Source organism: Arvicanthis niloticus, chromosome 3, assembly GCF_011762505.2.
Source record: "Arvicanthis niloticus isolate mArvNil1 chromosome 3, mArvNil1.pat.X, whole genome shotgun sequence".
Taxonomy (NCBI): Eukaryota; Metazoa; Chordata; class Mammalia; order Rodentia; family Muridae; genus Arvicanthis; species Arvicanthis niloticus.
The window spans coordinates 19,558,221-19,571,843 of NC_047660.1; the positions used below are offsets into that span (position 1 = coordinate 19,558,221).

Below are 13,623 nucleotides of genomic sequence, written 5' to 3' on the forward strand. Positions count from 1 at the left end.
CACTACCACACAAAAGTAACCTTAAAAGTGCATAACAACTTTTTGCTGATAATTGTACATCTTTTCAGAAATAAAGACATTGGTTACCTTTATTATTAGAGATACGTACTTTTGAGAACTGAAGAGTGTATCTAAGGAAAATTAGTCTATTTGTTTACTTTAAGCACTAGATCAATGGTTCTCAATCTATAGATCGCAACCCCTTTGGCAAACATCTGTCTTCAAATATGTTTACATTATAATTCATAACAATAGCAAAAATACAGTTACGAAGTAGCAATGAAAATAATTTTATTGGTGGGGGTCACCACAACATGAGGAACTGCATTAAAAGGTCACAGTATTAGGAAAGTTAGAATCACTGCATTAGGCTATATGAAGTTGTTATGAAGCATTTAAAAAAGATAATTTTCATGAAACTTTAATATACCATTATTATTTGCTATTTTTTTCAACAGAGGATTATTTAAACTATGATGAGTTTGATAGTGAATGGTCTAGAGTTTCTTCATTAGCTTACTCACTCAGCCCCGTTTTCTGGGTAGGGTTTATATCTTTTTGGGTTAGTCTTCCTGCATACATCATCATGTATTAACAAGGCAGGATCCCTCTTTGTGTGGTGCTTTCCCTCATATATTCTTACTCAGGTCTGTTCACTCTACTGCTCACTGCTCTTTTCTTCTGTTCATTATCAGCATCAGTTAAAACAGTCACTTTTACTTGGCCACCTTCCAGGTATTCTTACTGTTCAGTGTCACTTTCTGTTCCACTAAATTAATTAACGTTCTTGTGTATGTAGTTCTTGTTCTCTGACAGGCTCAATTCCATAGAGCCTCTGAATTAATTTAATCCACAGTCAACTAAGTGAAGTAAACATTTTTTGACCTTTTCATTATTTAAAGATTTTTATTTGGAGGGTATTTCATACATGAATATAATATATTTACACTTCAGTATTCAGGTAAACTGAGATACAGAATAACTGTAGTAAGTTGCCCCAAATGTCTAAGCTAGTAGGTCATTTTCCTGACATTCCAGCCCTCAGAACTCTTAGCTGAAAAAATAGTTCTTAAAACTAAGAGAAAAATACTCTTGTCTGGGTGATGCTTTTATAACAATTTCAAATTTGTCTTGTTTTAATTTGAAAGTTTTATAAAATTTAAGCATGTTCTAGAATCCACAAAGAAAAGAAAGACAATGTGATCTTCCAAATATAAGGAACTGAAATTTAAGTGTCCAAATTTTAAGATTCTTATCTGGCAAGAATCTTAGAAGTAGTACATGTAACAGACAAGTGCAAAGGTGTTTGACTTCTTAATTTCTCTAGAGAAAAATATGCAATGATGTTTGATGAACCAGTTCTCCTGCAAGCCGGATGGTGGTATGTAGCATGGGCTCGCGTGTCAGGCCCCAGCAGTGACTGTGGGTCTCACGGACAAGCTTCTATTACCACAGATGACGGGTAAGCACAGTGTTAACCTTTCACTTTATTCAGTTCTTACTTTTGATTATGGGATATTGTTCTGAAATCTTAGAGCATTAATATAATTGCTAAAAATTAAATGTATGTAATATATGCTGAGTTAATCTAGACAGAGCAAGGAGAAAAGAATGCGTTAATCTTATGAAATGGCATTTGTATCTTTTTAGGTATCAAGTTGTTTCAAAGCTTTATAACCAAATTAACAGTTGCATAGAGGAAGGGTGCAGGATACTGATGAATTTGGAATCAAAAAAGAATGTATGTGTGTATACATGCATATATAAACATATAGTGCATATATACATATGTAGCTTATATATATACATTTTGATGACTAGATTGATATTGATACTATATATGCAATCAGTTTGTGAGATACAAAGCTTCTGTCATATAAAATATTATCTTAATGAAATGCAGAGAAAAATTGTACCACTTTGAGACTTGAGGAAAACTCAGTAAAGTGTTTGCCACACAAGCATGTGAGGAAGAGCCATGTCTAATCCCAAGAACCCATGTAGAAAATTGGGATGTGGTAACACACACTGGGGAGCAGCGTCATGTGTGTTCCTGGAGCATGCTGGTCAGACAACCTATCTGACTTGAAAAATTTCGACCTAGTGAGAGACAAGAGACCTTTCTCTTCCTTTTGTTTTTGTTTTTCCTTTTCCTTTTGTTTTTCCTTTTTCTTTTCTTTCTTTCGTTTTTTTTTTTTTTTTTTTTTTTTTTTTTTTTTTTGTAGCTCAGGCTTTACTGGAACTCACTCTGTAGACCAGGCTGGCCTCAAACTCACAGAAATTTCCTGTCTCTGCCACATAAGTGCAAGAACTAAAGACATGTGCCACCACCACCAGGGATAGAAGTTTTCCTAAAAACCACTGATTGGCTCTTCAGAAGCAATAATTGAGGTAGATCCGTGGTTTCCATGTGTGCACATACACACAGGCACAGGCACTCACAGGGGCATGCACATACAAACACACTGCACTTTTTTTTTTACAGTACACCATTTGATTCCCTCTGTAAGTTTTAAAGCAGTTATTTTCCCATCCATACTCAGGAAATTAGAGAAACACAATGGGAAAATGATATGCTTAGAGTAATGGTGTGGTTACCATGTACAGAACCCAGCCCTCCATCTACACTTGTAGTCTGAACCTAGTGTTTGTAAGAGAAACCGAGTTCGTTTTATTTCTCTTGAACATAGTAGTATAAAAGGTATGTGCTAATTTATGAGGTGAATTATGTTTTAATGAGTATTTACAGGAAGCTAAGTCTGCCTTAGGATGTTTCTCTTCCAGCCCCCTGTTAGATTTTTGCTAGAACTAAATTCACCTAGAGTTGGCATGGTTATTGTGTGTGGTTTGTTCCAAATGGAATCTCATGATTCCTGGAGACTAAAGCTTCCACATGTATCTAGTTAAGCTACTTTTATGCTCTGAAGTGGAAATCTTTAGTTAAAAACTGACTGTGGAGGTCAAAATCAAGCCGAAGGACAGGGAGGCAAGAGGCTCCTCATCCAGGAGTTCCTGTCTAGCTCAGTCGTTCATTTGGTTCATAACTCAGCAGCTACAAGTCAGGACACTACTGTTTTAGTTGTGATTTACTTTAACAAATAAATAATTTTCATTAGCATAAAATTTGAAGACATTATTACTAAATTTCTTACTAACTTTAATTTTTGATGTCATCCTATTCCTTTTTGCTCCTTTAGAGTGGTTTTCCAGTTCAAGAGTTCAAAGAAGTCAAATAATGGTACTGATGTAAATGCTGGTCAGATACCTCAACTGTTATACAGGTATTAAAGTCAACTAGTTTTGTAGTTAACTAATACAACTTATTCATTTGCTGTGTTGAAATAAATTCACTATAAATTATTCAGCAATGAAAAATTTAATCAAGCACTGAGCAAATAATGTTATACTGGTAGAGTATGGCTATTTAAAATTTTGTTAGTATTTAGTATACTTTATGAATATTTTCTACATCAGATATAGTTCGAAATTCTACATGACTTTGCATCAGTATTATAACAATAGCAATATGCCAATGGCTGTTTTTTAATCTGCTTTTTTGATTTTAATACCAGTTTCAAAATATAATAAAGTCTGTCTTAAAGAGTGTAAATTAGGATGGGAAAATACTTTAGATGTGTACCTAGTCAATATATTGGACTCTTTTTTCCTCTGTGCTAGAGATTAAACCTAGGGACTGACACAGGCTAGGCAAGCACCCCAATACTCTGCTTAATCAACCTAGGGACTGACACAGGCTAGGCAAGCACCCCAATACTCTGCTCAGTCTCCAGCTTGATAGTGTTACAACATTATTTATTTTGAGATAAAAGTCATTGAAAAACTTCTTACCATTAGCTTCCACTTTTAAATGAAATAGCAAATTGCTCATGTTTATTATATTATTAACAATAAGAATTTTAATTAATTCACAGTAATTCAAACATAGAATGAGACATATTTCATATTTCAAAGCATTTGTCTAGTTCTAGATTAAACCCCCATTAAAAATGCTTTCCTTATTATGCATAGTCTCCAAAAGTAGAAGTAACTCTCTCTTTCATATCGTCTAGTAATCACTGAAAGAATTTGAATGTCAGAAATTTTATATTTATCTAGAAAGGATTTTTGGTCTTCACATTATTTATATTATCTATTGTAGCCCTTGTTTTTAACATTAACAGTGTTTGTCTGCTTGGTTAGAGCTTTGGCTTTTAATACCCGAGCCATCTCTCTAGCCCAAAAGTACTTTGTGAACATAATAAATTATACCAGACTGCTTTCATGTACTACTGTTGAATAACTGTATGTGCATTGCTAGGGAGAGTAACATTTATATATTTAATGGTAAATATTAAAGGTGACTATTTCATTATGGCAAATGTATATTTTAATATATTATTTTTATTATTTCTTTAGGAATTTCACAATGTAATTTGAAAATATTCACCCATACTTCTCCCTCTAATTCATTCCAGATCTACCCTGCCCTTCTGCTAGCCCTACTTCATATCCCTCTTTTGCCTTTCTATGATTTTTTACTGATTTCTTAAGATATATATTTTTTTGAAGGTGAATTTTCATTATTTCTAATATACACTTAAACCTGAAATTTTACCTGTAATTATTGTTTGGTTTAGTTTTATAATTTTTGTTGTACACTGATTTTAATATTTAGTTACTCAATATTATATATTTCATAAATACATATATTTTATATATGAACACTGTATCTATATAAGTTGTGTGTGTGTGTGTGTGTGTGCGCGCGCGCGCGCATGTGTGTGCAGGTTTGTAGTTAGGTAGGTGGATAGGTGATATCTTGTACTGAGTCCAAGCGTTACCCCATGTGTTTAGTGCTGGGCACTTGCAGTTGTGTGCCCTACCAGAAGCCTCCCTAGAGAAAACTCCATTCCCACTCTCAGCAGCCATTGACTGTCTATAGCTTTTCATCTGTGGTGGCATTGGGAGTTTCCTCCCATCCACATTGGCATGTCAACTGGTATTATGCAAGTCTTGTGCTGGTGTTGTACTGGCAACCACAGATGCACTGTCTCCATGAGTTTAGCATTCCAGTTGGGTCCAGAAGACACTGTTTTGCTCCTGTCCACCAAACCTCTCTCTGGCTCTAAAAATCTTTCTGTCCTCTCTTCTTTTATGGTTCTGGAGCCTTGGGGATAATGAGACATAATATAGATATTCCATTTGTAACTGAGCACTCCACTGATAATAATGAATGCACATTAAAAATTGTCACTGGACATTTGAACAGAGTATATTGTTTATCTCCTATCACCAGACTCCCAACCAGCGATGGCAGTACTTCAAAAGGCAAACAGCAAACTAGTGAGCCTGTACACATTTTAAAGAGATCTTTTGCAAGAACTGTCTCCGTGGTAAGGCACTTTGAAACCTCTAAGCTTTGCTATTTAGTGCTGAGTGTTAATTGTAAGGCTATCTCAGCATAGTTTTATAAATTGAGATCTGCTTTTATTTTGGTGTTTATAGATAGTCTAGGCAAAGATAATGCATCCTTTCAGTAGTGCAAAAGTAACGATGTTGCTTGTAATTTTACCATGTCCAGCTAAATTGGTTGTTCTACATCTGAAATAACCTGTGATATTTCTGATTAGACACAGACCCTGCTAAGCAATTAATTTACTATCTTTTCATTAAGACCATACTGTTCTTGTCCTTTCAATAATTTCTATATGTGTGTATAAATGGCCTTGTGGTCAACAGGTAATAGAAATTATGTTGCACATATATTCAGTCATTTATTTTAAAATTTTCATTTGTCATCTGTATCTTGATGAGGACTGGGGAGCAATATGCTCCTTTCTGAGATTCTAGTGTTTACCCTCATTTAAATGTGACAGTCTTCAGACTATCTAGAACCTCAAGGAAGCCAGCTCCATGAACCCATTCTTGAGAATTAAAAAACAATTCAAATAGTGAGTTTTGTTAGTATTTGTTGTTTTTATTGTTTACATTTTAGATGTTATCCCCTTTCCCCATTTCCCCTTCCTAGAGCTCCCCTATCCCATCCCCCCTCCTTTTTGCTTTTATACCATTTTAATTACATGCAAGTATTAAGGTCAGTTCTAGGTTGAGGGACTAGCAATACAATAGATGCAAATAGTCAAGGAACAAGCAACACAATAAACACAAATAGTCAAAGAAAAAGCAACATGTTAAACCCAGTTATCTGAACACTCCCATGACCACTCTGTCTAAGGGGTTATCAAGATGATCAGAATATCTGAGCCTACTTCCCTGTTTTAGCCCAAGGTCATTTTCATGTGTGAAGCTTACTTGCTTGTTCTAGCCTAAGATTTTGATTCCTGTCTGAAATTGTTTCTTTGTTCTAGCTGTTGTTAGTATCTTCTAATCAACTTGGTTATAGTTTTAATTATACATTTTAATATATAGTTAATGTGTAGATAGATAGATAGATATCACTGATTTATAATATTTTAACACTAACGTGTTATACAATATTGATTTATCATTTTGAAGAAACATGTAAATTATGTCATTTTTTTCTTCTTTTGTCTGCATTTATAAGATAAACTAGCCAGGCAGGTAAAAGGAAAATGTAAAAATATATACACATATTTTATTTCAGCTACCAAATCAGCAAAAAGTACAAATTAGCTTTGGAGTGGCATCCCGCTATGATGGTTCCCTTTAACTCAGACTGTGATTTCATTTCAAGTGTGTCTTTTCATCCTGTGATTAGGAATGCTTTGAGTCGTTGCTTAGTATCCTTCACTGGAGCTGGACTACCTTAGTCTTAGGAGTTGAAGAGCTTAGAGGACTGAAAGGGTTCCAGTTCACTGCTACACTGCTTGACTTAGAGCGACTGCGCTTTGTGGGCACCTGTTGTCTGCGGTTATTGCGCGTCTACACCTGTGAAATATACCCAGTATCAGGTATGGTGTATTTGTAAAATAACATTGGAAAAAATAATTTCAAGTATTGAGAAAATCAGTATAGAGATGGTCAAGTATTTGCAATCCTAAGATACCGTTAAGTTGCACCTAAAATTAAGACAGAAAAATGTAACTTTTAAACTTTTTTTCAAATAGAAAATATTTCAACCACTTATTGAAACTTAAGTATTAATGCCAGGTTGTTTTTTTTTTTTCTATTTTGATTTTTAAAGTCATTTTATAGCACACTTCATCTCTAAGCAGTTTCATTTCTGGGTTTTGGTGTTTGGGTTTTATTTATACAGTAAATGACTGAATTATTATTAACATAATCTGGTTTATTGGCACTTTTTATTTTTCTCAAAGCTACAGGAAAAGCAGTTGTAGAAGAAACTAGCAAATTAGCTGAGTGTATTGGAAAAACAAGAACTCTGTTAAGAAAAATTTTATCAGAAGGAGTTGATCATTGCATGGTGAAGTTGGATAATGACCCTCAGGGATACCTGAGCCAGCCCTTGAGTCTACTTGAAGCAGTCCTTCAGGAGTGCCACAACACATTCACTGCCTGCTTCCACTCCTTCTACCCAACACCTGCACTGCAGTGGGCTTGCCTCTGTGACCTGCTCAACTGTCTGGACCAGGTAAGTTACGTTTAGAAGGTATTGGTTGTAAATAAAATACATTGCTTAATATTCTGCAAGAAAATTGATTCACATTTTCTTACCTTATTAATTACTAGTGATCAGTTAGAAATCTATGTGGTATGCATCACTTTTATAGGTAAAACTTAGAAAAATGGCTTCATTCTCTGGTATTATCTATTTGTTGTGAATTATCAGACATGTTTCTGTAACTGCCCACTTTGCAGTTCAGAGGTGAGGTTATCTGAGAGAGGGAGAGAGAGTATAGTGACTAGGAGAACAAGTGCAGCATCACAGAACCCTGGGCAGCTTTCCAGTTATAAGAACAGGAAGAGGGAATGAGTGAGTGAAAGACGTGGAAACATCATTCATTCACTCACAAGCTCTTGACAGAGCTATAAGGCAGACAGAGACATTGAGTCTGATGGTTGGAGACTTCAGTTCTCATGTTGCAGTAATCAATGATACAGCAGACAAAAAGTGAACTATGATGTAAACCATCTTGATCTTTAAGATTTTATTTTATTTTTAATTATGTGTTTATCTCTGTCTATCTATCTATCTATCTATCTATCATCTAGAGAGAGGAAAAGAGGGCTGTTGGAGCTGGAGTCATAGGCAGTTATGACCTACTGAATAGGAATGCTAAGAATTAGATATTCATCCTCTGGAAAAGGAAGAAGTGTTTTGTTGTTGTTGTTGTTTTGTTTTTAGGACATGTTCTTAACTACTGAATGGAACCACCTGTCCACCCCTACATTAATCTTATTGACATTTATAAATTATAATAAGCAGCAAAAGAATGCATATTTTTCTAGTACATATAGAATATTTGCTAAGATAAATCATATACTTGGACATAAATCTAGAAGAATCTAAAAGATTAAAATTGTAAAATCAGGACCAAAGAGATGATAGCTCAGCCATTAAGAATACTGGCTAGTCATCTAGAGAATCCAGGTCCAATGTCCAGTGCTCACAGGAGGTCTTACAAGAACCTATCACTTTGTTCCACCATGGCACGTGTCCTAAGTGGTTCTAAGTGGTACACAGTTGTACATGCAGGGAAAACACTCATACACATTTTTAAAACTTACTTTAAAGAGTATAGTCTACATAATAAGTTCCTGGCCAATCAGGGCTACCTAGGAAGAGCTTATCTCAAAAACAAGGGGGAAAGGAGGATCTTAATTGCCTTCGTCCATTAAAAAAATAGAATTCATTATTTAAAACTTTGCCACAGACAAAATTTCTAACTTAGATACTGTCATTTGTAGAGTCTTTAATCATTGTTAAAAAATAACATCTTTAACATATTACTTCAGAAAACAAAGCTGATTAACTGATGTCATGTCTGATACCAAAACCTAACAGATACTGTGAGAATAAATATTGGACAAATGTCACTAAGGCACATGTATTCTTATAATACTGTTGAGTTAAAATCATGAATAGTGTTACTTATCTTGAAATGCAGATTTAACATCTAGAAATCAGTAGAATATTAACTAAATAAAGAAAAAATCATATTATTCACCATCAAATGTATTCACCAGAGTTAGCAGTTATTTAGTGATAAAAACTTTGTAAACAAGGATGTAGTGAAACATCCTAACCTGATAAAGGATCTTAAGAACAATCTGTAACCAACATCTTACTTGGTGATAAATAATAATGAATACTTTCCTTAGTTTGGAAACAGTATACTGTGTTGTAGAAGAACAATCTAACATTCTCCTTAACCATGAAGTCTTGAATGTTACCCCAAGTTTGGAAACATGTATTGTGTGTTCTTAACACTTTTAATGTAGTAGCAAAAATGATAGCTTCAGGTCTTTACCCTGTTCTTCGTGATTTATTATCACCGCAGTGGAATCCCAGTGTCCTTTGATCCCTATAAGAAGAATAGTGTATTTATCCTACCAGTGGTTCTATAGAAGGGTATTGCCTGGACCAGTGGGTAAATTAAGTATTCTCAGCATAGCAGTCTCCCTTTGAAAGGTAGCTTTTGCAACATTGGATCAAAATGATGTATTTCTGTATTTTTATGCTTCACTAGTAACACACTTGTTTAAAGAGCTAGTGTATGTAGGATTTATTTTAATTAGGATTCCCTCAGTCGATTAGTTTTTAAAAATCAGAAAAAATATATAGTTGAGCTAAGATTTTTACCTAAATTGAAACATAATTTTATGGCCTTAGTAAAATGGTATTTAAAAAGTTCAGTTCTTATTGTTTATTTTTGTGTAAAGTAATTTCATTGCTTTACAGACTGTGTGATCGATTCTAATGGGAGTCCTTTAACATCTCACATTGAAAATGATGCTAGGAAGAATGTGATTGTACAGACACACACACGTGTATGAACATTGGGTTGCAATAGAACTGGGCGTAAACTTTTCTTGAGTCTTCCCCCACCTTGTTAATACTAGATGATAGTTTAACTATGTCTTAATGTATTAATGTGCTGTTATCCAGTATTAAATCTACTTCAATGACTGAGTGATATATACTTTGGTATATATGAAAAAACTTGGTTTCATTGATGCAGTATTTAAGGCTTACTTTTGTTCTTACAAGGATATCCAGGAAGCAAACTTTAAGACATCGAGTAGCCGGCTTCTTGCAGCTGTTATGTCAGCTCTGTGTCACACGTCTGTGAAGCTGACATCTCTCTTCCCTATCGCATATGATGGAGAAGTGTTGCTGCGATCGATTGTTAAGCAAGTCAGCACGGAGAATGACTCAACACTAGTTCATCGTTTCCCGCTCTTAGTGGGACATATGGAAAAGCTCAGCCAGGTATGTCTTTTTGGAAATCTCTTACAATGGAGGAATAAAACAATAGAGAATTACATAGGTTGGTACCTCATCTTCCTTATTGATAATTACTATGTTTGCAAATGATTAACAAATGATTATCTGTTTCATAATAAGCTATTTTCTAATTCTCATGTTTATGTGAAAGAAGTTTTAGTTACTATTTTATTACCATGACAAAACACTATGACAAAGGAAACTTATAAAAGACTCAGTTAATTGGGGGCTTCCTTACAGTTCCAGAGGGTAATTAGTCATTATGGCGTGGAGCATAGTGACAGGCAGGCATGGCATAGGATCCAGCAGCAGTAGGCAGAGAGAAACTAGGCTTGGTGTGGGCGTTTGAAACATTGACGCTCACCCTCAGTGAGACATAGCTCCTCCAACAATGCTGTATCTCTTAATCCTTTCAACGGTTCCACTGGCTGGGAACCAAGCATTCAGTCATAGGAGCCTCTGCAGACCATTCTTAAACCAGCACAATGCACAGTCTTATTCTAAATGACGGCTCTCCTCTAAAATGTGATTAGGCAGTAAATACATATATAATCGTTTATTGCTGTTTCATTTGAAAGTAACTTACACGGCAGAGGCTCAATGTGCCAAGATGGGGGATACCCAGGGAGGGATGGACACCAACCTCTCGAGGAGAAGGGGAAGGGGAATGGGAGTAGGGTCTCTCTGGGGGGGGGGGGACCATGTGGGAGGGGGAAAACAATTGGGGTGTAAAATGAATAAATAAATTAATGAAAGAAAAAAAAAAGAAAGTAAGTTACCGATAGCATAAGCAACCTTTTCTGTTCTAAATAGCGTTAGCAAATGGTACAGTACATAAGGGTGCTTGCCATCAAGCACAACTTGAGATTGATTCAGACCCTCCATGGTGGAAGGACAATCAGCACTTACACATTGTCCTCTGACTATCACATGTGTGTGTACACACACCTCCTCACATACACATGCACATATAAAATACATGAATGGATAAAATAAGAAATAAATAACTTTTATGAAATAGGTTTTTAAAAAATATGCTGGCATGTTAAACATAGAAAACATTATTTAGTAACTTCTTGTGCACTGTTAGAAAGCACTATAAAAATATCAATGGCGTATATCTTTGTAGGATCCCAGTAGAAATTTAAAGTAATTTAAGAGTCAGCATTGGAAAACATCAGCCTTATTAGTTATTATTAAAGAATGCCAGGGAAAGAAATACTAAGATAGTAATTTGTTCCTAGAAAATTAGAAAAAGTTAAAATTTTTTCTTTTAAATTTCAGTTGCTGATTAGATTATGAAGAAAGATACTAACATTAACCTTATAGATGGCTGTTTGGATTTTAAATTAGTCTAAATATATTTTTCCAACCTTTTAGCAAGTATTTATTGTACACTTATTTACTGTAATTTTAACTAGGTTATAGTTGAAGTGGGTAAAAACATTCACAACTTTTGAATTGAGTGTCTACAAACTACCAGATATTTTTGGGTGAAAAACTGTCATTTCACTACTGCTTGTTTGTCAGTGTTGTCAGAGAGAACTGGAAGAGTAATGAGAAAACTGAAGCTGAGTGTGTATTTGCTAAAAGGAAAGGGTAAAAACCTTAATTAGACTTTAAATATTCATTACTTAATGAAATAGCTTAGTCAGATGTGCTAACTTGGCCAGGCAATTGGGACACACGCCTTTAATCCCAGCACTTGGGAGGCAGAGGCAGGAGAATTTCTGAGTTCGAGGCCAGCCTGGTCTACATACAGAGTGAGTTCCAGGACAGCCAGGGCTATACAGAGAAACCCTGTCTAAAAAAAAAAACAACAACAAAAAACAGATGTGCTAACTTGATAGAACATGATTCAGCCATTCCAAATGTTACGCTCACATTTAATATCAAGGCATATTTGTAAAAATAGTAAGTGTATGTAAAGAGTGGTGACTACATAAAATGTCTAGGCAAAAGGATACTTATTGGAAAAGAATCCTGAGATGGATGATGAATTTGGGGATATTCTGGTGTTTTCTTTAGGAGTTACTATTAGAGTTGTATATTTTAATACTAACATAAGTATGTGTTTAAAGTAAAGTCTTTGAAAATGTAGCACAATTAGTATATATTCTTTCACTTTTTTTATAATAAAATTTTTATACATTCTTAATTAAAATAGAATTACGTCATTTCCCCCTTCCTCTCCTACTGGAGATTGTACATTTTAACATTTTTCTGTAGAGTATGATCAACCATGCCCATAAATACATAAATTTAGAACATTTCAAATGTTTAGTATTTTAAACAGTGTCATTGCCTGACTTCTCATCTATGGTCATGATTACTTTCCCAGCTTAAATGTTAGTACTGAATGAACCTTTTCCTCCTGCATCTTAAGTTAGCTAGAGCTTGCACCCTTCTCCCTTAGTTTCCCAAGTCCTAGAACTATTGCCACATCAGGGAGAATATGGAAAGATTTGCTAGAAACTTCCAAAAATCATTTAGAAAGCTAGTATTGCCTTGCATTTGATATGCAGATGTCTGACATGTCATATTGACAGACTGTTATTTGAGCAGCTTCTTGTATTGTTTCTCTTGATAGCCACAAACTAGAAACAAAACAGATAGGATCTTTTCTCCTGCAGATATTTCCTAAAGGAAGCACCACAAGATTCTTGGTTATGACATATCTGTAGCGATTGAGTGTTTTTCAAACCAGACTTTCTGGGAAAGTGAAGTTTCTGGAGAATGGAAAGTTGGAAGGGAAAAACTAGCTTGAGTTTTAAATAAAAATGGATTATTTTAATTCCTAAAAATTATTAGGTTAGAAATTCACAAAAATATGTTAATTTACTCAGATCTTAATAGACTATCTGAAATATGAAAAAAAAACCCTCTTTTAAGCACTTTTATGTATACCATTCAGACTGTAGTTTAGGAAGTAGTGTGTCACGCTGACAACAGTCCTGACAGATTCCTAAGTGGGTGATTCATTTATAGATTTGATTGGAGGAGAAAATGACTTAGCTTCTAGGCCCTGGTTCATTCAAACTGCATTTTCATGACTATTTAATGTATAAAGCAGGAATATGATTATTATGAAAGTACTTATCCATGAACTAAGAAGGTGATTTTGAAAAGTGAGTGACAGCAAATAATGCCCCTGAGTCAGGAAAGTTGAGTCTCAATACCAAACTGTGGTTTTTCTAGTCTTTGGTGAAACTGAGGGATTGCTTGGTTCCTGT

The 13,623-nt window shown here is 34.8% G+C and overlaps 1 protein-coding gene across 14 annotated transcripts in view; it reads left to right on the forward strand.

Moving 5' to 3' along the window:
- Mycbp2 (MYC binding protein 2) overlaps positions 1-13,623 on the forward strand; it is a 222,594-nt gene that overhangs the window by 104,189 nt on the left and 104,782 nt on the right. For 13 of the 14 annotated variants that reach the window (XM_076930602.1, XM_076930603.1, XM_076930607.1 and 10 more), the window contains 6 exons: positions 1,328-1,462; positions 3,198-3,281; positions 5,297-5,393; positions 6,740-6,932; positions 7,299-7,573; positions 10,154-10,375. In XM_076930602.1, coding sequence (XP_076786717.1) covers positions 1,328-1,462; positions 3,198-3,281; positions 5,297-5,393; positions 6,740-6,932; positions 7,299-7,573; positions 10,154-10,375 — 1,006 coding nt within the window. The remainder of the gene's footprint in view (positions 1-1,327; positions 1,463-3,197; positions 3,282-5,296; positions 5,394-6,739; positions 6,933-7,298; positions 7,574-10,153; positions 10,376-13,623) is intronic. The other variant, XM_076930604.1, reaches the window with a different exon arrangement.